At 40.1% G+C, this 25,800-nt stretch overlaps 1 protein-coding gene and 1 non-coding gene across 4 annotated transcripts in view; both read left to right on the top strand.

The window, feature by feature from the left end:
• LOC122541302 (hippocalcin-like protein 1) overlaps positions 1 to 25,596 on the top strand; it is a 63,619-nt gene extending 38,023 nt beyond the window's left edge. For all 3 annotated transcript variants that reach the window (XM_043677941.1, XM_043677950.1, XM_043677935.1), the window contains 3 exons: positions 16,025 to 16,423; positions 20,374 to 20,479; positions 24,505 to 25,596. In XM_043677941.1, coding sequence (XP_043533876.1) covers positions 16,046 to 16,423; positions 20,374 to 20,479; positions 24,505 to 24,602 — 582 coding nt within the window. In that variant the 5' untranslated portion in view covers positions 16,025 to 16,045 and the 3' untranslated portion in view covers positions 24,603 to 25,596. The remainder of the gene's footprint in view (positions 1 to 16,024; positions 16,424 to 20,373; positions 20,480 to 24,504) is intronic.
• LOC122548707 lies at positions 18,481 to 18,662 on the top strand. The gene has a single exon (XR_006311318.1). It is a non-coding gene; the product is annotated as a U2 spliceosomal RNA (small nuclear RNA).
• Positions 25,597 to 25,800: the final 204 nt, after the last annotated feature.

The raw sequence follows: 25,800 nt of genomic DNA, 5'->3' as shown, positions 1-25,800 counted from the left end.
AGGACCAGCTAGCTAACTTTTTTACTCAGGCCTTCTCCATATAATTACCTACCCTTCTGAATGTTTCATTTGAATCTTTCTCAACCATACTCTCCAGCAGTGCATCTGCATTCTTAGCTACTCATTGTATTTTTAAAAGCAATTTCTACTCAATGTGCAACTGGGCCAATTACTGTCTATTTAAATATTTTTGTATTTAGTAATTCACTGTATGTAGATCTTGTCTGGACTAGCATTTATTGCCCTCTTGAACTGCTATACATATTGAGCTATGAACACACCCAAGGTGCAATTGAACCAGAGTTTGAGGTAAGTGGGGTCTTGGGGAAGAGAGTTTGAGGGGTTCGATCCAATAACATTGATGGAATGGTGAGAGTTCCAAGATAGGATGGTGTGTCTCCCAGCGGAGAACTTTCCCTCCACACTCAAGGTAGAGGTCATAGGATTGGAAGGTGATGTTGGAGTCTACTGAGTTGGCACAGTATATCTTGTACAGTACACACTGCTGCTCCTGTGTGCATTGGTAGTGAATATTAAAGGTATCAAATGGGATACCTATAAGCAGTTTTAGATGATGTCAAGCTGCTTGAATATTGTTGGAGTTGCCCAGTCAGGTAATTGAAGCATTGTGGCTGTTAAATTGCATGTCAGTAAGTACAAAAGTGATCTAGGTCGCAAGCAGTGGGTTTGGATTACCTCCAGTTTATGGCTGGTAAAATGTGGGAGACTAAAAGTGTATTTATTCATTTGTGGGACCGGAGAGTCGCTAGCTGAGCCAGAGTTTATTGCCCATCTCTAATTGCCCTTGAACGTGGTGATGGTGAGCTGCTGCCTTGAACCACTACTATTGTGTACTGTGGAGACACCCACAATGCCCTTTTAAAAGGGAATTTCAGGATTTTGGCCCAGTGATGATAGTGACCATATTTCCAAGGTAAGATGGTGAGAGGCTCGGAGGGGAATTTTCAGCTGATGGTGTTCCAACTATCTGCTGCCTTTGACCTTCTATGTGGAAGATTAAGTCATAAGATAAGAGCCCTTGGTGTTAGAGATAGTATCTTGGTGTGGATAGAGAATTGGCTGATGGACAGAGAACATTGATTTGGGTCAGGATAAAGGGTCTGTTTGGGTAGGCAACCTGTAACCAATGGATTTCCATGGAGATCAGTGCTGGCACTGCAACTGTTCCCAATATATCGTAATGACGTTGAGCAGTGAGGTGAATGTACTGCAGTGAAATTTACAGGTGACCCAGAATTAGTTGGGAAGGCAAGTTGCAAAGGGGATACAAATGGTTTAGAGAGAAATTGATAAGTTACATAAGGGGTTGGGGATGGGGGGGGAATGTTGACAAATGTTCTGTGGGAAAGCCTGAAGTTCATTTTGGAAGGGAGAACAGAAGAGTATTGTTTAAATCGAGAAAAACTACTGAAAGCTGCAACACAAAGGGACTTGGGCATACTTGTGTGCAAAACACAAAGTTAGCGCTGGTGAAGCAGGTAATCAGGAAGGCACAAGGATATTCACCCTTTTTTTTTATCCCCAAGAGGGTGGAGTATAAGAATAGGGAACTCTTGCTGCAGCTGTACAAGGTGCTGATGAAACCACATCTGGAGGACAGTGAGCAGTTTTGATCCTTATTTAAGGTAAGTTGTCATTTTGTTGGAGGAAGTTCAGAGAACGTTCACTACGTGATCCACGGTGTGGAAGAAAGACTTTTTAAATAAGCAAAGATTTAACCAGGTTGGGATTCGATTCACTGCAGTTTAGAAGAGTGAGGGGTGATCTCATTGCAATAGAATTCTTGAGGGGCTTCACAGGGTAAATGCTGAGAGAATGGTTCCCCCTCATGGACCAGAGGCCATTGTCTCAGGGGAAGCAAAGGTGTGTTAGTTTAAGACTGAGGAGGAATTTCATTTGACAGTTGAATCCTTGGAGCTCCTTGCCACAGAGGGCTGTGAGGCAAAGTCCTTGTGTAATTTAAGGCTGATGAATTCTTGATCAGTAGTGGAATGGAGGGGTATGGGGCAAACGCAGGCAAGGGTATGTGAGGGATGCAGAATCACTTGTGGAGTCGCAGGTAGATAAGATAGTGAAGGTGGCATTTGGTATGTTTTCCTTTATTGGTCAGAGTATTGAGTACAGGAGTTGGGAGGTCATGCTGCGGCTGTACAGGACATTGGTTAGGCCACTGTTGGAATATTGCATGCAATTCTGGTCTCCTTCCTATCGGAAAGATGTTGTGAAACATGAAAGTGTTCAGAAAAGATGTACAAGGATATTGCCAGGGTTGGAGGACTTTAGCTATAGGGAGAGGCTGAACAGGCTGGGGCTACTTTCCCTCGAGCGTTAGAGGGTGACCTTGTAGAGGTTTACAAAATTGAGGGGCATGGATAGGATAAATAGACAAGGTCTTTTCCCTGGGGTCGGGGAGTCCAGAACTAGAGGGCATAGGTTTAGGGTGAGAGGGGTAAGATATAAAAGAGACCTAAGGGGAACTTTTCCATACAGAGAGTGGTACGTGTACGGAATGAGCTGCCAGAGGATGTAGTGGAGGCTGGTACAATTGCAATATTTAAAAGGTATTTGGATGCATATATGAATATGCATATTTGGAGTATGGGTTTGGAGGGATATGGGATGGGTGCTGGAAGGTGGGACTAGATTGGGTTGGGATATCTGGTCGGCATGGATGGGTTGGACCGAAGGGTCTGTTTCCATGCTGTACATCTCTATTACTCTGACTCGACGAATGGACAAGCAGGATAGAGAGGTTAAATGGGCCTAATCTTATTTCTGTTTCCTTTGGTCTTCTGTAAGTGGTCATGGGTTTCGAATGTGCTGTCTAAAGATCATTGAACTCTGCAGTGCATCTTGCAGATGGTACACTTTGCTGCTACTGAGCATCTGTGGTGGAGGGAGTGGATGTGGGTTTGGTGTGAATCAAGTGGACTGCTTTGTCTTGAATGGTGTCAAACTTCGTGTTGCTGAAGCTGCAGTCATCCAGGCAAGTGGGCAGTATTCTGACCTCTGCATTGTAGATGGTGGGCAGGCTTTGGAGTGAGGAGATGAGCTATTTACTGCAGTATTCTTAGCTTCTGACTTGCTTTTGAAGCCACATTTTATACAGCAAATCCTGTTCAGTTTCTGGTCAATGGTAATTCCCACGATGTTGCTAGAGGATGATTCATTGGTAGTGCCACTGAATGTCAAAAGGAAATTTGCCTTTTATTGGGGAAGGTCATTATCTGGTGTTTGTGGTGCGAATGTTGTTTACCATTTTTTAAGCTCAAGCTTGGCTATTAACCAGATCTTGTCACATTTGGACTTGGAGAGCTTCAGTATCTGAGGAGTCAGGAGTGGGTGCTGAACACTCATGCAATCGTTGTGTCCATCCTCACTTCTGACTTGAGAGGGGCTATCATTAAAGCAGCTAAAGATGGTTGGGCCTAGGCCACTACCCTGAGGAATTCCTTTGGCGATGTCCTGGTGCTGAGGTAACTGACCTCCAACAACCACAAGCAGTAGAGAGTATTTCCAATGTTTCTCAATGACACAAGTTTCACCAGGGTTTTCTGATGCTGCCGTTGGTCAAATGGAGCCTTGAGGTCAAGGACAGTCACTCTTCAGCTCAACTAAAGTTTCTGCAGTGAATTAACTGACCAGGGTGAAGACAGGTGATGCTAGAGGTGGGAATGGACAGGCTTGCTGATGACATAAGAGATTGGTACTCGTATCTGCATCAAATATTGTGAATAAACCCGGCTTAATCTCAAACTGTTGTCAGGGAAGGGGGTGGAGCTGGTTGTGAAATGGAATTTGGAATGGGGACCGTCTTACTGATATTTAATTGAAGGGTCTGTTTAATCATCCAATGGTAAGTGTCAAATAAACAATCTGATTAGTTAGCAATGGTTGAGAGGTGAAGAAGTAGAGCCAGAGTGATCAGTGTATATTGAAAACTGTTTTATATATGGCTGTTGGACAACTGAGATTAATCATTTAACTGCACTTAGCTCGATAAAGTGTGAAATGCAGTTCCTTAACCAAATAAAAGTTGAGTTTCCTTTGCCACGTTTCACCACTGGTGAATTCATTTCTGATTGGAACCTTTTGTGGGTGACTAATTTCAATTATCCCCTTAATGACAGTATTCCCCCTGACCTGCATATTGAACAAAATGCTTGCTATTTTACGATTTATGTCCAGGTTTCTGCATATGTGGTGACAAATCTTAAATGAAGTGGAATTGGAAAAGAAATAGGGGACTTGTGCAAGGAGCTGATAAACCAGCATGGTAGTGACCCAGGGTAACATTTGGACAAGCCATAAGAGAGAATGTGGTGGTTTATCCAAAAAAAAGCTTTGCCATGTTTTCATGAACTGTATGAGTAGCAGTGCCAGTAAAATGACTGGGGTTTGTGCTGGAATGTGTTTACTACAAATCTTCCCATTAACATCTGATCAACGATGCTTTTTGTACTTATTCCATTGCAATAATGTAACAAAGTTTTCTGGGCAATCTGTGACAGTGGTTTTAAATCCAGCATTAACATGTTAATAGTTGGGGAAGTATTGACTTTTGGTAAGTATGCGACCAGCGCTTATATCCTCGAGGCTTGATTTGTTTGCATTCAAAATGAGAGGCTACATATTTCAGTGGCACGTGTAGTTGTTACGTTTTGTTAATGCAGTTTGGAATAATAGATTCATTTTGCTCCCTTGTATCATTTGAGTCCAAAGTGTCTCATTTGTGTCATGACTCTTTGTAAGTTGAAATTATTTTCTGCTGGTCACCAGTGTCTCAAAGTGCTTTACAGACAATTAAATGCATTTGTTGTACTGTCACCATAGTGTAAGAAATATGGCAGCTTGCACAATATGATAACAAAGATCTATTTTTGTAATGTTGATTTGACAACATTATCAAGGGTAGCAGGGATAATTCCCTTTGTTTTTTTTATGAAATGGTGCCACGGGATTTTCCAGCATCTCCCTAAGCAGTCGGATGAAATACCTTGGTTTAATGTCTCCATCTGAAATTAGACACCTCTGATAGAGCATTCTCAGCAGTGCACTGTAGGGTCAGCCTGTTTGTTAAAGGCCTGTTGTATAACTTGACCCAGAACCTTGTGATTCAAAGGCAAGAGTCCTACCAACTGAGTCATACTGGCACTCAAGCGTTAGGACCTTTTTTTAAAATAAGATTTTCAAATTTTCTTTGAATATAAATGTATGTTGTAGAATGATTTAAACTGCAATATTTTAGTATTTTTAGTTTGTAATTACTAATGCCAGATTATGGTTATGTTTTAAAGTCTGAACAGTCTAGATGTTTATTGCACAAAGTTGATGTGTACAAATTTAAATATTTTAGTCATTCCTGAGATGGTCCATCACTGGCAAGACCAGCATTTATTACCCATCCATAATTGTCCTTGGGAAGGTAGTGAGCTGCATGCTGTAAGTTAATCATAGAGGTGTACAGCACGGAAATAGACCTTTCGGTCCAACTCATCCATGCCAACCAGATATCCCAGTCCAATCTAGTCCCACCTGTCAGCACCTGTCATATCCCTCCAAACCCTCCTTATTCATATACCCATCCAAATGCCCTTTTAAATGTTGCAATTGAACTAGCCTCTACCACTTCCTCTGGCAGCTCATTCCATACAAGTACCACCCTCTTCATGAAAATGAACTAGAGGGCATAGGTTTACAGGTCCTGGGGATTTATTCACTTTTTATGCGTTTCAAGACATTCAGCACTTCCTCCTCTGTAATATGGACATTTTTCAAGATATCACCATCTGTTTCCCTACATTCTATATCTTCCATGTCCTTTTCCACAGTAAATACTGATGCAAAATACTCGTTTAGTATCTCCCCCCATCTCCTGCGGCTCCACACCAAAGGCCGCCTTGCTGATCTTTGGGCCCTATTCTCTCCCTTGTTACCCTTTTGTCCTTAATGTATTTTAAAAGCTCTTTGGATTCTCCTTAGTTCTATTTGCCAAAGTTATCTCATGTCCCCTTTTTGCCCTTCCGATTTCTCTCTCAAGTATACTCTTACTGCCTTTATACTCTTTTAAGGATTCACTCAATCTATTCTGTCTATACCTGACATATGCTTCCTTCTTTTTCTTAACCAAACCCTCAAATTCGTTAGTCATTCAGCATTCCCAACACCTGCCAACCTTTCCTTTCACAATAATAGGAATATACTTTCTCTGGACTCTTGTTATCTCATTTCTGAAGGCTTTCCATTTTTCAGCTATCTCTTTACCTGCAAACATATGCCCCCAATCAGCTTTTGAAAGTTCTTGCCTAATACCGTCAAAATTAGCCTTTCTCCAATTTAGAACTTCAACTTTTAGATCTGGTCTATCCTTTTCCATCATTATTTTAAAACTAATAGAATTATGGTTGCTCGCCCCAAAGTGCTCCCCCACTGACACCTCAGTCACCTGCCCTGCCTTATTTTTGCACCTTCCCTTGTAGGTACATCCACATGTTGAATCAGAAACTTTTCTTGTACACACTTCACAAATTCATCTCCATCTAAACCCTTAACACTATGGCAGTCCCAATCTATGTCTGGAAAGTTAGAATCCCCTACGGCAACCACCCTATTATCCTTACAAATTTGTTTCTCAATTTCCCTCTGACTATATAATACAATCCCAATAAGGTGATCATCCCTTTCTTTCAGTTCCACCCAAATATCTTCCCTGGATGTATTTCCGTGAATATCCTCCCCCAGTACAGCTGTAATGCTATCCCTTATCAAAAACACTACTCACACTCCTCTCTTGCCTCCCTTCTGTCCTTCCTGTAGCATTTGTAACCTGGAACATTAAGCTGCCCATCCTGTCCATCCTTGAACCATGGTTCTGTAATTGCTATGATATCCCACTCCCATGTTCCTAACCATGCCCTGACTTCATCTGCCTTCCCTTTTAGTTCTCTTGCATTGAAATAAATGCAGTTTAATTTCAGTCCTACCTTGTTGTCTGCTTTGTCCCTGCCTGCCCTGACTGTTTGACTCGCCTTTGTTCTCAACTGTACTGGTCTCAGATTGGTCTCTCCTCACTATCGCCCTGGGTCCCACTCCCACCTTAATAGTTTAGATCCTCCCGAGCTGCTCTAGCAAATCTCCCTGCCAGTATATGTTGTGAAAATTCATATTGCTGTTGATCAGAGCATTCCAGGATTTCGACCCAGTGGCAGTGAAGTTATATATTAGTGTTAAGATAGAATCTTGGATGGCATCTTCAAGAGGCTGGACTGGTCCTGTTGTCCTTGTAGATGGTGTCTGTTTTGTCAGGAAGACAGTCTAAAAGATCTCAATGGCAGTCTGCACTATAAGATGCTGTGTGTCAGTAATGAAGGGAATAAATGCTGGTGGTGGATGGTTGCCAATCATGCTTTTTGTCCTGGATGGTCTTGAGCTTGTGTTGTTGGAGTGTGTTCATTCAAGCAAGTGGGGAATATTCCATCATACTCCGATTTTGCTTTTATAAATGATGAACAGAGTCCCAATCTGCTCTTGTATAACTAGTATTTTTAAGGTTGGTTCAGTTCAGTTTCTGGTCAATAATGACCTCTAGGAGTTAATATTGGGGTTCAGTGATGGTATTGTTGTTCAATATGTGGCAATGTTAGTTAGATGTTTTAATGGTGGTCATTGCCTGAAGTGTATAATGAGTGTTACATTCTGGTTTTGTGCTCCAGTTTGAACTTTGTCTAGGTTTTGCCATCTATGGAACTGGCTGCTTCAGTATCTGAGAAGTTGCAAATGGTATTAAACACTGTCACTGTAACAGTTACAGTGGTCAGACATCTCCACTTCTAACCTTGTCGTGAAAGGTTGGTTAAAACTCTAAAATCTATGGTTCCAACTGAGGTTGGAGGGATGCACAGTTTCCTTTCCAATCTGCCTCTCCCACAAGTCGCAACAAATTTACAACTTAATCAGATTGGGATTTGGTCAGTTATCTTGGTCTCTGTGTCAGTGTTAGGAACAAGCCTGACAAGTTTCTTTAGCCAACAGCATGCAACTAATTTATTCAACTTTGACCAAGTAATAAACTTATGAAGAAAGAATAGCACATGGTTTGTCTGAAACGGTGTTCTACAGTTCTGTGTGCACAACCTTTTGTTACTGGAGTGTCTTCCTGAAATGCAGCTTGCTGAATTTCCTTTGGGATAGGTGGGCTGTATTCCAAGGAATCCTTGACGGGAACAATCCACAATGGCAAAGGAGACTTGTAGGTTTTTGTTGCTGAGAGGAGTTGTAAAGAGAGTGCAAGTAACAGGATGTTGCTCTTCCAACAGTTCGAATTTTCTTCCTTGGGTTCAGACTTCAGCACCCTCCTCCTAGTCATCAAATGAGGTATGTAACCAACACCCCCCCCCCCCCCCACCCGGTCCTCCAGCTCCCTGCAGGGGCAGCATTACAGTTATCCTTTCGTTTAAGCGTGTGTGTGTCTCACTCATCATCTTTTTTAAAAATTGCATTTTTATGTCAATATATTTAGATACTTCTATAAACATTGAAGAATAATATATTCAAGTATTGTCTTTGTGGGCAACTTGGCTTTCCACCCTGAATGTTCATAGCACCAAACTATAGATTGCACATCACCATTCACATTGAAATCTGAATAATAGATGTTAAAAGCAACTGATGGTTTGAACAATTAGTTTGTGATTTGGTTTGCATGCCTTGATTTCTCGCATACTCTGGTCAGATTGGAACAAAACCAATTTAGATCCCTGACCCACATAGATCAGCGCTCTCATGAATTGATGAAGATCAGTGCCAGATTCCGGGAGTTCTATACTGATTGGAGGTCTGTGGGGATGGAGATCAGATGGAATCCTTTGAAAACTTTGACCTCCCTGGTATAAACGTAGATCAAGCCTCCCTTTTAAATGCACCTCTGACAGTACAGGAGGCAGTAAGGCAGCTCCAAGGTGATAACGAACCTAGCCCAGATGGATTCCTGAATGAAGTTTACAAGGGGTTCATGCACGTGTTAACTGAACCACTGCTGGGAATGTATAGTCATTCATACACCCTCTCTTAGGGATGCTAGTATCTCCCTTATCTTAAAGGAAGGGAAAAACCCCAAGAATCACACATCGTATAGGCCCATCTCATTGTTGAATGTGGATTTTAAAATCCAATCAAAGGTGTTGGCTTTGAGACTGAAGAAGGTGCTGCCCATTATTATAAAAGAGGACCAGACGGGTTTTATCTAGGGCCACAGCTCCTCCAACAATATCAGGTGGGTATTGAATATAGTGCAAATATGTCCGCAGAGAACAATTCCGGGTTTGGTGGTCACCCTAGATGCAGAAAAGGCTTTTGACTGGGTGGAATGGTCGTATCTCTTTGCTCTAGATTGTTTTGGTCTGGGAGAGGCCTTCGCGAGATGGGTGGCAGTGTTATATAAAGACCCCAAGGTGGCGGTTATCACGAATGGGGTTAAATGAAGCAATTTTGGTGTGGTAGTCTAGTTGTTCCTGCAGGGCCTGGGCCTGACCTTCCAAGGTTCGGACCCACCCCTTTGAGCTCTCCGCGGCCTCAGGGGTCCTCTGCTCCAGCGCCTCTACATGCTGATCCAAGGCCCGGACCGCTACCACCTGCTTTGTCAGCATGGTAGTAATTGGTTACAGCGCTGCCTCGTTTTTTTTTCCCACTGAATTTTGCAAACTCAGTTGAGTGGAGCAGCAGAATTTACTAAGTGAGTTTGCAAACGCACTTAGGTTCAGTGGAGCAGCAGAATTTACTAAGGGCGCCTCCAGGGGATCGAGGTAACTGCTGCGGATATGCCTGACAGAGTAGGGGAGTGCCCTGCCTGCTGCACTCCCCTAGGTCCCTTTCCCTTCGATGTCTTCATGTCAGCTGCAGATCTTTCAAATCCTAACTTAAGGAGGCTCTAGATGCTCTACTTACTTTATGCTGCAAACTATCCTCGGTTGACTAATGGGGAGGGGGGTGCGTAAAAGCCCACCTTGCCTTGGGTATGAAACAGAGCCCAACACAGCAGACTGTTCAGATTGCTGCCATCTTGAATCTCCCCGTTTTAGGTTGTGTGAGGGTTTTTTTTTTTACTTTAATGTAGTCTGACTGCCCTTAACAAACTTGGTTGCAAGGGATTTGACCTAGGATAGAAGATTAAATTATTTGTACAATTTTAGTAAGTTGCAACAGGGGTCTGCAATTGGCAGCTGTTTTTAAATTCACATTTATTTTTTGATCCTAATCACACTCTAAGGTAATGAGCTGCCTCCTTGAACTGCTGCAGACCATTTGCTGTTGGTAGACCCGCGGTGACATTGGGGAAGGAGTTCCAAACTTTTTGCCCCAGTGTCAGTTTTATTTCCAAGCCTCGATGGTGAATAGCTTGGAGGGAACTTGCAAGTGGTACCTGCTCCTCTTAACCTTGATGTGGGGGGAGAGGAGGGGAAGTATATGTGTATCATTTACAGTTACATGTTCCTTGTGTATTCGCGCTACAAAGTTTTTATGATAGACCTGTGTCCTGATTTTTATTGAGGCATTTGAATGTTGTTTCAACAAGTTGTTTACTTTTCAGTCTTGTACTCTGTATTCGTTCCTCCTAACGTCCTTTTTTTTAAAAAAAAAAATCAAAGACTTGCATCCCAGCTTGGCTAATCTTATATTTCTCTTTATTTGCTCTAATATATTAAATATTTAGATTTGTGAAGGTATCACAACCGCGTCACTCATTAGAATCCAAAAGTTGTGGAAAAATGACTGATCATCAGTAAGATTTCTCTAGAGCTGAGATAAGGGGACGTGGTGGGTGTAGCAGGACTTCACTGTTCAAAGATAAGAGACTTGTATGCCAGAGATTCTTTTCGGTCAATTTTTGGCCATGGGTGAAGTGTGATGGCTTGTGCGGTTGGTTTTACCGTCGGACAGTTATAGTCTCTTGACTAGCTCTTGGAGCAAGTGGTTTGTTGATGTTGCAAAACTGTGGGGAGGGGGTTGGGGTGGTGGAGGAGAAGATTTCTACTGTTAAGGTTTGCCAGTAGATTTCTCTAAGATGTCAAAATTATATAACCCTTTCACTTTCAAAACTGCCCTCTGAGGGGAAAAAAATATAATTTGACCTTAAATAGTGTTCAGTTAAAATAAATGTTTTTATTAATTTTGTGCAACTTAGTGCAAGACCTGCTACTAGTACCCAAGTTGGAGTACATTCTACGCTTTATGTATAATGTGATTTATTTTTAACTTTCAAATCTGTACATGGCTTATTGGAAAGGCTGCTTCCACTTAGTTTCATTTACTCAATCTCTTTGACACAGTGACAGCAAGTAGCACGCCACAGTGTTAGACATTTGTCTGATTCTGCTGATTTTTGTTCCATGATACCTGAAAATTGTGAATATTGTTTTTAATTCCACCTAGTACAGTGTGAAGGTGCGAAGAGTTGTTTGGGTACCTAGCACATTTAATGGTGAATCTATTCTGCACACTGACTCTAATTATTTTTCTAGAAGGGCTGACCTTTTTATAGCTGCACAAAGTATTGCAGCTTATTCAATGTTAATTTATTTATGCATTTAGTATGTTTGTTCTTGAACTGTAAAGAATGTTTATCTGCTGTCTACTGACTCTGTAAAGTTTCTCACATCTGCAGCAATGTAGTTGAAGCATCTGTAGGGTATAATCCAGTCTGTTATATATGTTCTCCACATGGAGATGAAAACAAATCTGCTTAGGCATGTTTTTGAGCTATGAATTCTATACAACCATCCACTCAAAAATGCATTGGATGTGTATAGTCATGAGTTAAAGATCTCTCAGCGCCAGGTTATAGTCCAACAGGTTTAATTGGAAGCACACTAGCTTTCGGAGCAACGCTCTTTCATCAGGTGGTTGTGGAGTAATGAGGTTGGACTCCTATGTCAGTCACTTTGACTGGGACTGTCCATTGAGGTTCAACAGCAAGACTTGCCTCAGAGATAAGCGCATTTGCTTTAATAGCAAAAATGTATTGGTCGAATGAATTTACCTGGTATTCTATTCTCAGAGTTCACTATTCTGCCACCCTTTAAAAGGTGTTTATTCCAATTTTTATTTTCCTCATGAATGATAGAGGAAGGGTGTTGTGAAACTTGAAAGGGTTCAGAAAAGATTTACAAGGATGTTGCCAGGGCTTGAGCTACAGGGAGAGACTGAATAGGCTGGGGCTATTTTCCTTGGAGTGTTGGAGGCTGAGGGGTAACCTTTATAGAGGTTTATAAAATCATGAGTGGTGTGGATTGGGTGAATAACCAAGGTCTCTCTTCCTAGCTAGGGGAGTCCAAAACTAGAAGGCATATGTTTAAGAGGGGATAGATTTAAAAGGGACCTAAAGAGAGAGGTTTTCATGCAGAGGGTGGTGCATGTATGGAATTAGCTGCCAGAGGAAGTCATGGAGGCTGGTACAGTTACAACATGTAAAAGGCATCTGGATGGGTATATGAATAGGAAGGGTTTGGAGGGGTATGGGCCAAGAAGTGGCAAATGGCTCCACATTAATTTAGGATATCTGGTTGGCATTGAAGATTTGGACTGAAGGGACTGTTTCCATGCTGTAGGATTTTTAGACTCTAACTTTGGTCTGTTCTGACACTGTCCCACTAGGGCAGAATGATTGTTTGTTTATCCCACCTATCTGATCAGTTCCTTGCAAAATCAGGGAGGGGAAGCCTAGTTTACATAAACTTTTCTCCCTAACCTAATCCTTGGGAACTCTGGTGATATTCTGGACCTTGTTTCTGACAAGGCCAATGTTTTAGTGCAGTGCCCGAAACTGCACATGATTCTGTACATGTGATCTTTTTAGGGCTTAAATATAAAGTGCTGCCTAAATATGTGCAATTTTAATCGCCAGCTTACTGATTTTCAACACTTGCTATTTTCCTTTGGGAGATGGTTAATGCAGCTACGCTCTACCCTTCAAGATAATTGACTGAAGAAACTAATCTGTGCAATTTTGAAGGTGTGGATGCAGTAACCAGCATACATATGCATAATCACAAACTAGAGTTGTCTTATTCTATTATTTTAAATTCATACTATAATTATGGCTTTAACTTCTGTTGCAAGGCAGGGACAGATGAAATTTTATTATTCAGTCCATCAATATGAAGAACTTTTGATCATTTAAATATGATTGGTGCAATATTTTTCATTGCTATGAGTTTTATTTGTTTGAATTTCCATTTAAAATAAATTGGTGTCATTTTCCCAGTTTATAAGTAGGAACTATGCAGACAAAGTTACTCTGGGTTCCTATCCATGAGAAATTTCCAACAGTGTCTTGTATTGGGTGATTCATAGTTGCCTTAATGAAAGAATGACTGTCTTCAGGAGTTGGAATTTTGTAAGCGGCCAGTCTGTTGGAATGTATTTCGTGCCCCCGGCAGACTGGGGCGCCTGAGACCTGCTGCTCTGGTTGTTCTTTTTGAGATGATGGATTATTCAATTGTCAGGATTCCTGCTCCATTTCAGTTAAACTCAAACTCAGCAGAAGGTTTAAGGGCAGCATCTTGTTCAATTTAAACATGCCACAGTTCCAAACTTGATCTTGTGCAAACATTTCACTGCTCTCATTCTTTTCTTTCAACAGCAGGTGTTGGTTATGGCCCTGTTGCTTATTCATATTGTTATGACTGGTAAACCCCCCACCCCTGCTAATTTAAGCCAGCACGACAAAGGAGTTAACCTGTGTTGTAACCTGTTAAAATTCGCGAGGCAAAGAAGTATCCCAAAGGTCATGATTTAAAGTAAAAATTAACTACTTTATTTTCTGTTAGTTTTTTTTTGAAAAGTCTAACAGCTATTTACAACTGCTTACTTTAACCTATCTTTTACTTTCCCTTGTATAATACTAGTCCGATTAAAATTCCCAATCAAGGTTTACCAAAATATTGAAATTTCAAAAGCAGCCAGCTATGGAATTTTCTTTATCTTCCTCTATCGTCATCTTAGGTTTTCTGATTCACAGGTTGTTGATAGATAAAGGTACCTTTTTTAAGAGTTATTCTGCAGGCACTCTGCATATGTTGGTGGCTTGGCAATTCTTCCCCCAACTGTTCAATTTGCTTAATATTTATACGCTAAAACCTTAGATTGTTTCATTGGATTTGGTATTTTGACAATATTAAAACCAAACTTAATTGGAGTTTAGTATCTTGGGTCATAATTGGCCGAATTTGGATTTGTTTTTGTTTTGTAGCAAACTAGGTATTGCTAGCTGTTGGACCAAATGTTACATTGTAAATTCTCTAGCACCCTGTATGCTTGCTAAGTCCTTCAAGGCTCTTAAAGGTACAGTATCCCTACATCTTCATAACAATATTACTTCTGGACGCATCTTGTTTCATTATTTGTTCTGTTATCATTCGCTTTTGCCTTTTAGTATAACCTTTTGTTGTTTGATCACACTTGCCATCCACTCTATTACTGACCTTTCTTTTTCATAGAATCACTAAGTGTGGAAGCAAGCCATTTTTGACCCATAGAATCCACACCGACCCTCTGAAGAGCATCCTATCCAGACCCACCTCGCTACCCTATCCCTGTAATCCTCCATTTCCCATGGCTAATCCATCCACACTGCCCATCCCTGGGATTATGGGTGATTTAGCATGGCCAATCCACCAAATGTGCAAAGTCCTCTGTCACCCAAGGCTGGAATCGAACTTGGGTCCCTGGTGCTGTGCGGCAGCAATGCAAACCACTGAGCCACTGTGCTTTCCTCAGAGGCCCTTTCACTATCTCTGTATTTTTTTAAAAAAACAGTTACTGCCATGAAATTTTCTAGTCACGTCCAAAATGGTTGTCAAGCCAAGAATAAAGGCAAAATTCTACAGATGCTAAAAATCTGAAACAAACCCAGAATGCTGGAGAAACTCAGCAGACCTGGGAACATCTGCGCAGAGAAAAGCATTTAACATTGAGTCTGGTATGACTTTCTTCCGAACCCAAGGTGTTGACTCAAATTTTGCAGCCTACAATGAATAGGCAGCACTTGCTCCTGATGTCAGAGGAAGTTGCCCTCAAACATCCAGCAATCCCAATGGCATGATTTTCACTTTCTCTCGTTGATTTGATTCCAACACCAGCTTTGATAGCAACTTCAACCAATTGGATAAGCAGCCAAGCACATTAAAACAATTCTCATGCTGCAAGTGAGGAAATAAAGTGAACCAATTGTAGAATGATTAGAAAAGTGAGCATGCGAGAGTGACGTAAAGATCAGAATACACACGTGGGACTGAGAAACAGAAACATCTCGGGCTAATGTGCGGAATTTTTAAGTATTGAAAGTTTACCACACTGAAGAAGTTTGAAATTTCACAAGTATAAAATTTTGTCCTAGACTAATCCCTGCTCAACCCAAAAACTGTTACATGTTGGTCAACAGAACATAACGTTTTGGGGGGGACCTTTAATATGCGATTAAAGCTGGAAAAGTGCATGCCAATACTGTGACCGTTGGAGAAGCAGGAGATTGCTGACAGTGCTCTTTATTTTCAGTGTTTCAATCATGTTTATGGATGTAAGGAGCTGCTGTTAGTATCAGTTCTAATCCCAATGAATGCCAGCAGTTTGACTGTCAGAACAGTCTTGACATTTGCAGCTGTAAACTACCTTTTTTTTTCCTCTGCATAGATAATGCTGACCTCCTGAATATTTTGACTATTTTAATAATTATTAAATAGCATTTAAAGAGGGCAGCTTAGCCTCCTCTTTACAGGATCTCATTTTCTTTTCGCCTAACCTCTGTTACTGTTATTCCACGACCCTTTGTCTAGATACATAGACGTGCCAAATGGACCTAATACCCGATTTTTAAAAAAATGTTCCTATTTGCTCAACACTATATTTGCCTAATCCTATTGCAGCACAACTGTTGGATCGTTATTCGCAAGCTATATTAGTTCATTTATTCTGCCACAATGCTCATTAATGTGTTTCCTGTTTTATGTAGATTTGAAACCAAGCCAAGAGGATGGGAAAGCAGAATAGTAAACTGCGTCCCGAAGTGCTTCAGGACCTGCGAGAAAATACAGAATTCACAGATCACGAGCTCCAAGAGTGGTACAAAGGCTTCCTTAAAGATTGCCCTAGTGGGCACTTAACTGTAGAGGAGTTCAAGAAAATCTATGCAAACTTCTTTCCATATGGAGATGCTTCAAAGTTTGCAGAGCATGTGTTCCGTACGTTTGATACAAATGCCGATGGAACAATTGACTTCAGAGAATTTATAATTGCACTCAGTGTCACATCCCGAGGGAAGTTGGAACAGAAGTTGAAGTGGGCATTTAGTATGTATGACTTGGATGGAAATGGGTACATCAGTCGGAGTGAAATGCTGGAGATTGTACAGGTATGGCATGGAATAAATGCAGTTCAATTTGCACGGTCTTGTTTATTTCTGATAACAAGACTGTGTGTGTGGCTCTCGTTCTCGCGCGCTCAGTTTCAACTTGGGCAGAATAACTGCGTCCATTGTCTTTGACTGCAGCTTGGCTGACCTAGACATTAATTTTTGTAAATTTAATATTGGTTATAGGATATTTGAAAGTGAAACACAGATTTGTCAATTCATTGAATGCAAAAATCCAAGAGTGAGAAGAAATGGAAGTTTGGAAAAGTCCATAGTTTCGAGCAGATGAAGGCAAACAAGTGAGCCATTGAGAAATGGTGACGTTGGCAGCAGAGAGCTATGGGTTGGATAGTACAGTAATCACTAAGAAAGGAATCTTCGCACTTAATCATATGTGGGTAGAAATTCAGTGCAGGTAAAACCAGGGTGCCAATATCCATACCTCTGAACATTGTTTGAAGGCAGTCAAGATAATGATATGTAGGGTGCAGGCAGGAGGAAGAGATTTGGTTTTAGCTTAGCTATTGATGAGCTGACATTTAAACAGCAGATGAGAGTAGAAACAGCTTTTTCAGCTGGTAAACTCCAGTTTCAACAGTGTGCATGTGAGATCATCCCTTTTAAGTTACAAATTTCATCAAGAAGTAAAATAGAAATTCATGTAAGAGCCGAGGGGGTGACTGGGACAATTAGAATAGTACCATGGAAGAGCACTGTGGAGATGACCGAGAAGGATGGACAAGATGAGGAATGATTTGAGGTAGCCAGTCATGTAAGATGTTAGCAAATTTTGCCCTCGATGCAAGGCTGAATGTAAGTCGTAGGAAGTGTGTTTAGGAAGGGAAAACAGTTCTTGTAGCTTGGACTTCTCACTCATTCCAGCAATTTGGATAGAATGGAAAGCTTGTCAATGGAACAGTTTATGACAAGAATGGAGGGGGACAGGGATTCATATTACGGTGTAACTCAGTGATTTGTGGGAAAATTAAATAGTTAGCTTGGCAATTGGACTTAAATGAGCTTGATGAGAGTGGAAATGGAATATCTATGGTTATGATAGAAAAGAGAAAATCAAATGTTGTCATATCCTGGTAACTTGTCTTGTGCTCCTCACTTGTGACTGTATAACAGAAGAATTGAGACAAGTCAAAGGGTCTACTATTTTAATTCTCTGGAAGTAGCAAAGCTTGATTGTTCAGAGGAAACCACTGTACTTAAAAATACAGAAATAATTACCAACTTATAATCAAAGTTCAAAAATTGAGTTTACATCTGAAATCCAAAATGTATTGCCGAATCTGGTGCTGTCACTTTAACCTAATGAATTTGCTCAGATGAGAGATGACAACTTAGGGTTGACAATTCATTCTAGCTCCTCTTTCATTAGTCTTTAGCCAGACTCATCCAAGAACCCCTTACTAACCTGAAGAATTTACTACCTTCGCTCGAACAATCTAATGCTTGAATGGTTTGATGGTATTTCTCACATTGCACCCTGAATGTAACCAGATTGCAATAACTTGTGTAAGCAGACTAAAATGTTTAAATGCAGTTCCTGCTTGCTAGTTACTGCAGAAAATATAATGGCTAATTAGCAGGGAGTGAATTATCTGGGGAGTAAGGAAAGCAATTGACTAACATTCCATTAATTCTAACCCATATAAAAACTAATGCACTTTTGTAATGGGTATTGTGCTTGCATTTTCTGCAAATTGACATGTATATTTGTTAGTGCAGTGTCCCCCTCTGTCCAGTGGGTGAAAGTAGAGTTAGTCGGAATATAAGAACAGGAGTAGGCCATTGGCCTATACAGTTTTCCCCACTCATGGCTGATTGAACACACCAATGCGTTATACCCACCTCATCCCCATAGTCTTAGATCTCTGATTATCCATTGAGTACATCAATCTTCAGCTTAAACTTACTCAAAAACTGAGCTTCCACAGCCCTCTGGAGTGGGAGATTCCAAAGATTCACTACCCTTTTTGAGTTAAACAAAATTCTCCATTATATCTAACCTAAGAAGCATCCTTTTTTTAAAAAATACAATTGTGTTCTCTGATTCTTGGCCTTTTGGCTTGGAATACATGTAGTTTCTGTTCTTATCAGTTTAATATCTGATATCTCCTGAATGTGGGAGTGTTTGTATTAAATTGATTTTTGGAGCAGGGAGATGGGTCAGGGGTGTTTGGGAGCGGCACGGTGGCTCAATAGTTAGCACTGTTGCCTCACAGCACCAGGGTCCCAGGTTCGATTCTAGCCTGTGGTGAATATGTCTGTTTATGTGGAGTTTGCACATTTCTCCCCGTATCCACGTGGATTTCCTCCGGGTGCTCTGGTTTCCTCCCACAGTCCAAAGATGTGCAGGTCAGGTGAATTGGCCATATTAAAATGCCCATATTAAATTGCCCATAGTGTTAGGTGCATCATTGAGGGAAGTGAGTCTGGGTGGGTTACTCTTTGAAGGGTTGGTGTGGACTAGTTAGGCCGAAGGTCCTATTTCCGCACTGTAGGTAATCTAATCTCCACAAAACTTTGAGAAACATCATGCCTGTATCTGCTCTGCCTATCCCATTTAACTATTTTAAAAGTTTGATGGCTTCCAATAGTACTGAAACATTTTGTCTTCTGCCTACTTTTTTTTCCTTTTTCACCACTGTGTTCGCTCATTCTACCAGCGTGTGCACAAAAACAAGAATCCATGCTAATTTTCTGCCTCTTCTGCTTGCTAAAGTGCATGTTGATGGATGTGTTGGGTGGGATGAGGGGAAGGGAGTGACTGCCTTTATTGCAGCTTCACAATCCTGTGACAAGTAATTTCTTTTTGTGCTTCCATGAGCTGTTAGCAAGGCAAGCATTTGTTGCCTGTTGCTAATTGCTCTCGAACAGAGTGGCTTGTGCGAGTTAGTTCAGAGAATAGTGAAGAGTCAACTACATTGTTATGGGTCTGGACTCGCCTGTTAACCAGCTCAGGTCAGCAGGCTTAGCAGAAGGCACGAAGTGAATTTTTACAAGAATGGGTGGTGATAATATCACGGTTACCATTACTGACACTAATTGCCAATTTATTTGCTGAATTTAAATTCTGCTAGCTGCCATCGTAGGATTTGAACCTGGGTCCCCCAGAACATTTATTATGGGCCTCTGGGTTGCTTGTCTAGTGACATCAACTCTGCCAATACCATCACTCCAATTAACCTGCGGTAATGACTAATGGGAGTTATTGCCAGTCCAAAGGCAATAGAAATTACCACTTTTGAAAATGAAGTGCCTCTCAAAATGGTTTATGAAATAAACTGCATTGCAAAAGTTACTGCACAAACCTACTGTGAAAATATTTCTGACTGCCAAGTACTTTACTGCGAAGATAATCAGTGCTTCACCACACCTCTCTTTGCTGATCTGTCTGGTACACACTTGAATATTAAAAATTTTTGAGTATTTGGAAAAATGCTGTTGGGTATCCTAGGCAGTCTGGAAAGTGGAATGAAATTTTGAAATTCCATATTCCCATTTATATGTTGCTTTTTCCTGGAGGTTTTAGATCATCATGCCTTGTAGGTTCAAAGCTTCCAGGTAAATTAACTAGACGTTTCAGAAGTAAATTTAACATTGCGATGCAGCATGCTTCTGCATAGTCTATTCCATGTTTATGTGCAAATCTGTTTCACTAATAAAAAAATCCTGTTTTGGAGAAGGGACAATAATTGTATATTACCATTACATGTCATAACTGGGGGGGGGGGGCAAAAAAGCCATTAGGATTTAAAAAGTTAAGATTTTGACATTTATTTAAGCAAAGCTTTATTTCTCTGCAGTAAAATATGTGGGAAGTAATATTTTGGATTTACAATGGTCCAGCCCTCTGCTTGTTTGCTTTTAAAATCTTTGTGTAAAGATCTTGAGCTGTTGTTTTAATAAATAAATCTACTCTCATTTCTTGATGTCAGGCAATTTATAAAATGGTATCTTCTGTGATGAAGATGCCAGAAGATGAGTCTACACCAGAAAAACGAACGGACAAGATTTTTAGACAGATGGACACCAACAATGATGGTATGTAACCAAGAGCATGAAAGAACAAAAGGCAGGAATAGTCCCTCCAAGGCTGTGCCGATCATCATGCCCTAACTAAACTAAAAAAGAAACCGTATAAAAGGATATATGTTTGTGTTGATAGTGGGAAAGAAGCATTGAAGTGAACCATTTGAGCTGTCTGTTTGAAAAGGGAGAAAGGCAAGGCCCTGGATACATCATATGACCAGTTGGTTTCTCAGTTAGAGTAGAAGGTACAATTTAACATCAGTCACGTGTTTGGAATTTCAAGGCACATGTTAAGTGTGTACTTGCTGAGTGCAGGTCCAACAATACCCTGTTTAGGATAAGTGTGTGGCACCACATTCACCTGACTTTTACCAGGGAGAGCAGTGTATAGCATCTACAAGATGCACAGTAACAATTTTCAAACATCAAGCAGAATTTGGCCACTGGCTTGAGTGTGCTTTGTCTTTCAATCATGGCTCCTCCTATTGCTCCATGTTCCCTCTTACTCCATTGCTTATCGCGAATCTATCAACCTCTGCCTTAATAATCTCAGACTCTGCTTTACACTGCTTTTCACTATTAACCCTCTGAAAATAAAACCTCTCAACATCTGTCCGAATTGTGTAACTCCTTATTTGAAACAGTGACCTTATTTATAGGTTCTGTTCCTTTAGTTGCGTGTTTGTGTATATACTGCAAGTCAGTCAGTGATTTCTATGGCAGCTGCACATTAAAATCACAAAAGAGATACATATCTTCACTAAAACCATAAATGCCAAAGACAGCACTGTATAACGTTTAGAGGGATATGGGCCAACTGCTGGCAAATGGGACTAGATTATGTTGCGATATCTGGTCGGCATGGACGAGTTGGACTGAAGGGTCTGTTTCTGTGCTGTACATCTGACTCTAATTCTACTTTGTTGCAATGTCTTTCTGTGGCCTTCAATTGTTGACATACCATTCTTCATATTATCTCCTCCAATGCCTTCCTTAATAGCTGTGTTCCTGCTGATTCCATCTGATCTATCCAATTAAAGCCATGGATCTTTTTCACCATGCACAATCACCCCTAGAGCTTCTAAAAGATCTTCCTTCCTGTTCCTCTGTTACATGGTGGCATCATTCAGAATATAGTAACGGACTTCACATGTAGACAGCTGCATTCTAGCTCCAATGCTCTTAAAATTACTTTTTGTTTTTAATCAAGTCTGGCATCCTTCTGATTCCTTCCATTGGTAATTGGGAAAACTAAAGTCATTGGTTACTCTGACCCTGCCACAAGCACTGTTTCCTTACTCAGCTGGCTGTGCTCTATGCCCTATCCCCCAGGAATTTTCTCATTAAACTTTGTCACTCCTTGTTCTCGTCAAGCCCCTCAAGATACACACTTTTGTTGCCTTTAATCATCCTTCCTAATGTCTCATCCTTCAATTCATTGTCCCTTTTAGTTTATGCTTTTATGAAGCCCCTTGGGCAACCTTCCTGTCAAAATTTGTACAAAAATGCATGTAGTTACAGGAAATGAGAATAGGACAAAATAGTGAGGTTGTGGATTAATTATTACAGAACAACCTCGTTTATCCAAATTTTGGATTATCTGAACGAGATCTCAAGGTCCCGATGCTTGGGTAAACTGCATTATCCGAGCAGAATACTCCCTGCCTATGTCATTCAGATAATCAAGGTTGACCTATATATCCTTTTTGTAAGAGGTAACTATGTTAATATTCATTGCTCGTACTAATACGGTAATTAACGTGCCCCTATTTGATTTATTGTGTCAAATGGAAAGAACGTTTGGACCATGGTGGATAGTTGGGCTGATTCTTGATCACGTTTAGGCTTGAACAATTCAACTGAAAAGAAATAGAAGAATGAACATATATATCATTACAGAAAGGTTAAGGTCATTTGCATTAAGATTAAAGCTAGTATGATCCTAAGATTAAAGAGCTATTCCATCTCACTTGCTACAATTCAGTCTAAAGGCAATTAAGGATGGACAAGCATGGATAGAGTGAACATCCAAAGTCTTTCTCCTGGGGTGGGGGAGTCCAAAACTAGAGGATGTAGGTTTAAGTTGCAAGCAAAGAGATTTTAAAAAGGACCTAAGGGGTAATTTTTTTTGATGCAGAAGGTGTTGTGTGTATGGAATGAGCTGCCAGAGGAAGTGAAGGAGGCTGGTACAATTACAACGTTTAAAGGCATCTGGATGGGTATATGAATAGGAAGGGTTTAGAGGGATATGGGCCAGATGCTAGCAAATGGGACTGTCAGATTGGGATGTCTGGTTGACGTGAACAAGTTGGACCGAAATGCCTGTATCCATGCTGTATAATTCTGACTCTAATTGAATAGAAGACAATATTGAATTGAGGGATAAATACTCATATTTAATCTATAAATCCATTGAAGACAGAGGACACTTTTTTTTTAAATACTAAATCACTTGGAAATACACTGAAGATTTCCAAAAACAAAATGAAAGTCTTTTGGGATGCGATGGAGCTAGGCATTCAGGCCATATAGACCAAATGATTAAAAGTTCTCCTGAACTGTGTGCTGATCAGCAAGTTGTTTTATTCAAATTTAGTACTTCTGTGCATTTTTCTTGAAAATCCACCATTCCCGTTTGTTCCAAAATGAATCCTGTGCTGTCTGGCAAGCCTGTTATCTACAAATCCATTAGTAATCACCCTTTGCAGTTTGATGTTGGCAAACAATTCAATTTGCAGTAGACAGCATTGCTAAAATCGAACTGTACAGACCAACCCATTTGGTTTAGCTGTGCCCATCTACTGTCTGGATCTAAACTAACAGGTGAAGGAAATAGTATATAAATAGTCAAGGTGTATGAGTAAGGATGCTTCAATTTATTTCCTGTGATTTTATGCATAGAGTAGAAATTTAGACTCAAATTGAATTAGTGCACAAACTTAACTTCAAATTCATGTCTTTAAAATAGAGCTGTCATTTTTTATTTGTGCTCTAATTGAGGTAGGGAATTTAACAAAACTATTGATATTTGTCATGCTGAAATTATACTCTTGTTTTTGGTGATAGTGTGTTCTATTGAATACAAACATTTAAAATGTATAGTGGGGGGAAAGTTGACCAGAAGTGCACAAGGATTTATTTTAAAATGTTGCTAGTTGATTGCTTGTTCATTGCGCATGGGCAACCCAAGACCAAGTATGTCCTCAGGTGAAGCAAGTAGAGAAGACGTTGGTGTGACCAGAAGTAATTTGCTCCCAATTTTAAAATTGCGTGCCCACCCTTACTCTTGGGTATTGAGTCTCTACATCCACATTATAACAGAGCAGAAAGGAAAGGTGATACTTCCCTCACAGGAAGTGAATCTGTACAATCCTTTATTAAAGGGCTGTAGAAGCTGATTGTTTATATTCAAGGCTAAGGTAGACAGATTTTAATTAGTAAGGTTGTCAACAATTATAGGGAAAAGACAGAACAATAGAGTTGAGGGTCATCAGGTCAGCCATGATCTCCCTAAATGGTGGAGCAGACATGATGGGACAAGATATCCACTTCTACATTTTATGATCTTTATTTTAAACACAAACTAAGCTGGCATTTCAGTGCCTCCATTGGTAGGAAGTTGTAATTAATGAGCTTGCAGGGGCAGTTACCATTGAACAATGGCAATAGAATCCTATCCAAGTGGAAAATGTTGCCTTTTAAAATTTCATTCAGCATAGTACCTCTCATGACCTTGCATGCATACTGATTAGTTAAAAACAGCAGTGTGGGTAGATGACAAAGTCCTACAAGATCTAAGATTTGCAGATAAATGAACACTAGGTGTGAAAAGTTAAATAAATTAAACATTAATTAAAGAACAAAGTCAAGGAGGTTAAACCGCACAGCCACTGCAAATCAATGTAAATGTATTATAAAGTATACTGTAACAAAGTTTAATTTTCAACTCTGCTGAAGGGGACTTTGAATGAAGTATATAGGTGTTGTTTTGTGAGATGGTCATAACTTTTGTTTTATTTTTAAAAATGTATTTTCAGGTAAACTGTCTCTTGAAGAATTTATAAAAGGTGCCAAGAGTGATCCCTCCATTGTTCGACTACTACAGTGTGATCCAAGTAGTGCAAGTCAATTCTGATTTTTAAAAGATTTGCCTGGACATTAACGAAGAACCACTGGCTTGTCATTTCAAGCTTAGCTTGCAGCAGATGCCTTTCACTCATTCCTAATGGTTTGGTGGACAGATTCAGTTGCCAGATTTTAATGCATCATGCAATAAAGTGGCCGGCATTCTGCTTTTCTTGCAGTTACATAAATGCAGCAATGGAGCATTTCAACAGATATTCAAGTTTTAAAGTTATGTTTACATGCAGTTGTCTTGAGTTTTTTTTGAATGCAGTTAATGTATCGGATGTTTAGCTTCAATTAATTATTAGTACAGGGGATTGTAAATATCCAATGAATGACTGACTATGGAAATGTTTATTTGAGCTGGATCATAAGTCAGTTGTTTAAATAACAATGAATGTAGCTGACAGCCTAAAAGCTTATTGTGAAAGCACCTGTAGCTTCTATGCTTCTATTCTGTAAGAAAATTGCTTGCACTTAAAAAATGTTGGGCATTTTGTAAAAATTCTTAGTGGAATGTAGTTCAATATTGAAAGCAGGTCTATATATTTAATGTAATGCTGTTTTGCTGTCCCTCTATTTTATTTCAAGTCTAGCTTGATATCTATTCATACTGATTTTTAATCTTGCTCAGAATTGACTGAACATGTCACAATCATAGAACATTTAATATTTGCCTATTATGTAAGATATAGTGATCACAAATTTAAGTTAATTTTTTTATTTTAAATCGAGCAAGTTCTTTTTAGGATTCTGTAAGGAAGGCAAAACTTGCAATTTATGTTGACAGAATTAAATTGTAAACTTATTGCTGTAGAAAATTATTGGAGCAAGGGGCATGTTATCTGGAAGTTATTCGCTGTTACTGATGTATTGCAACATCCTTTTTTGGAATGTTTCTGTATTTTCAGCTGTCAGTAGTTCAAACCTTGTGTACCCCAGTGTTACTAGACATCTGCCTCCTGCTGCGAAGTGTAGTAAAATAAAGCCTACCATTTCTTGTCCCTGACTTTGTGTTAATTTATGATGTCAGCTGCAATACTGTTGTGCAAATTTTTCTTCCCAAGAAATGTCACCAGTTCAGTGGGCACAAACCAACGCTTTTACTGGTAATATAGGTTTTAAACGCCACTTTCTATCTGGGCACTGATTATAATTGACAGTGATGATGAGCTTGCTCTCCACTGCATTTTTTTTAATACTAGTAA

This window comes from Chiloscyllium plagiosum, chromosome 3, assembly GCF_004010195.1.
Source record: "Chiloscyllium plagiosum isolate BGI_BamShark_2017 chromosome 3, ASM401019v2, whole genome shotgun sequence".
In the NCBI taxonomy this organism is placed as follows: domain Eukaryota; kingdom Metazoa; phylum Chordata; class Chondrichthyes; order Orectolobiformes; family Hemiscylliidae; genus Chiloscyllium; species Chiloscyllium plagiosum.
The sequence above is the reverse complement of the archived record's forward strand: the minus strand, read 5'-3'. Positions and strand labels throughout refer to the sequence as shown.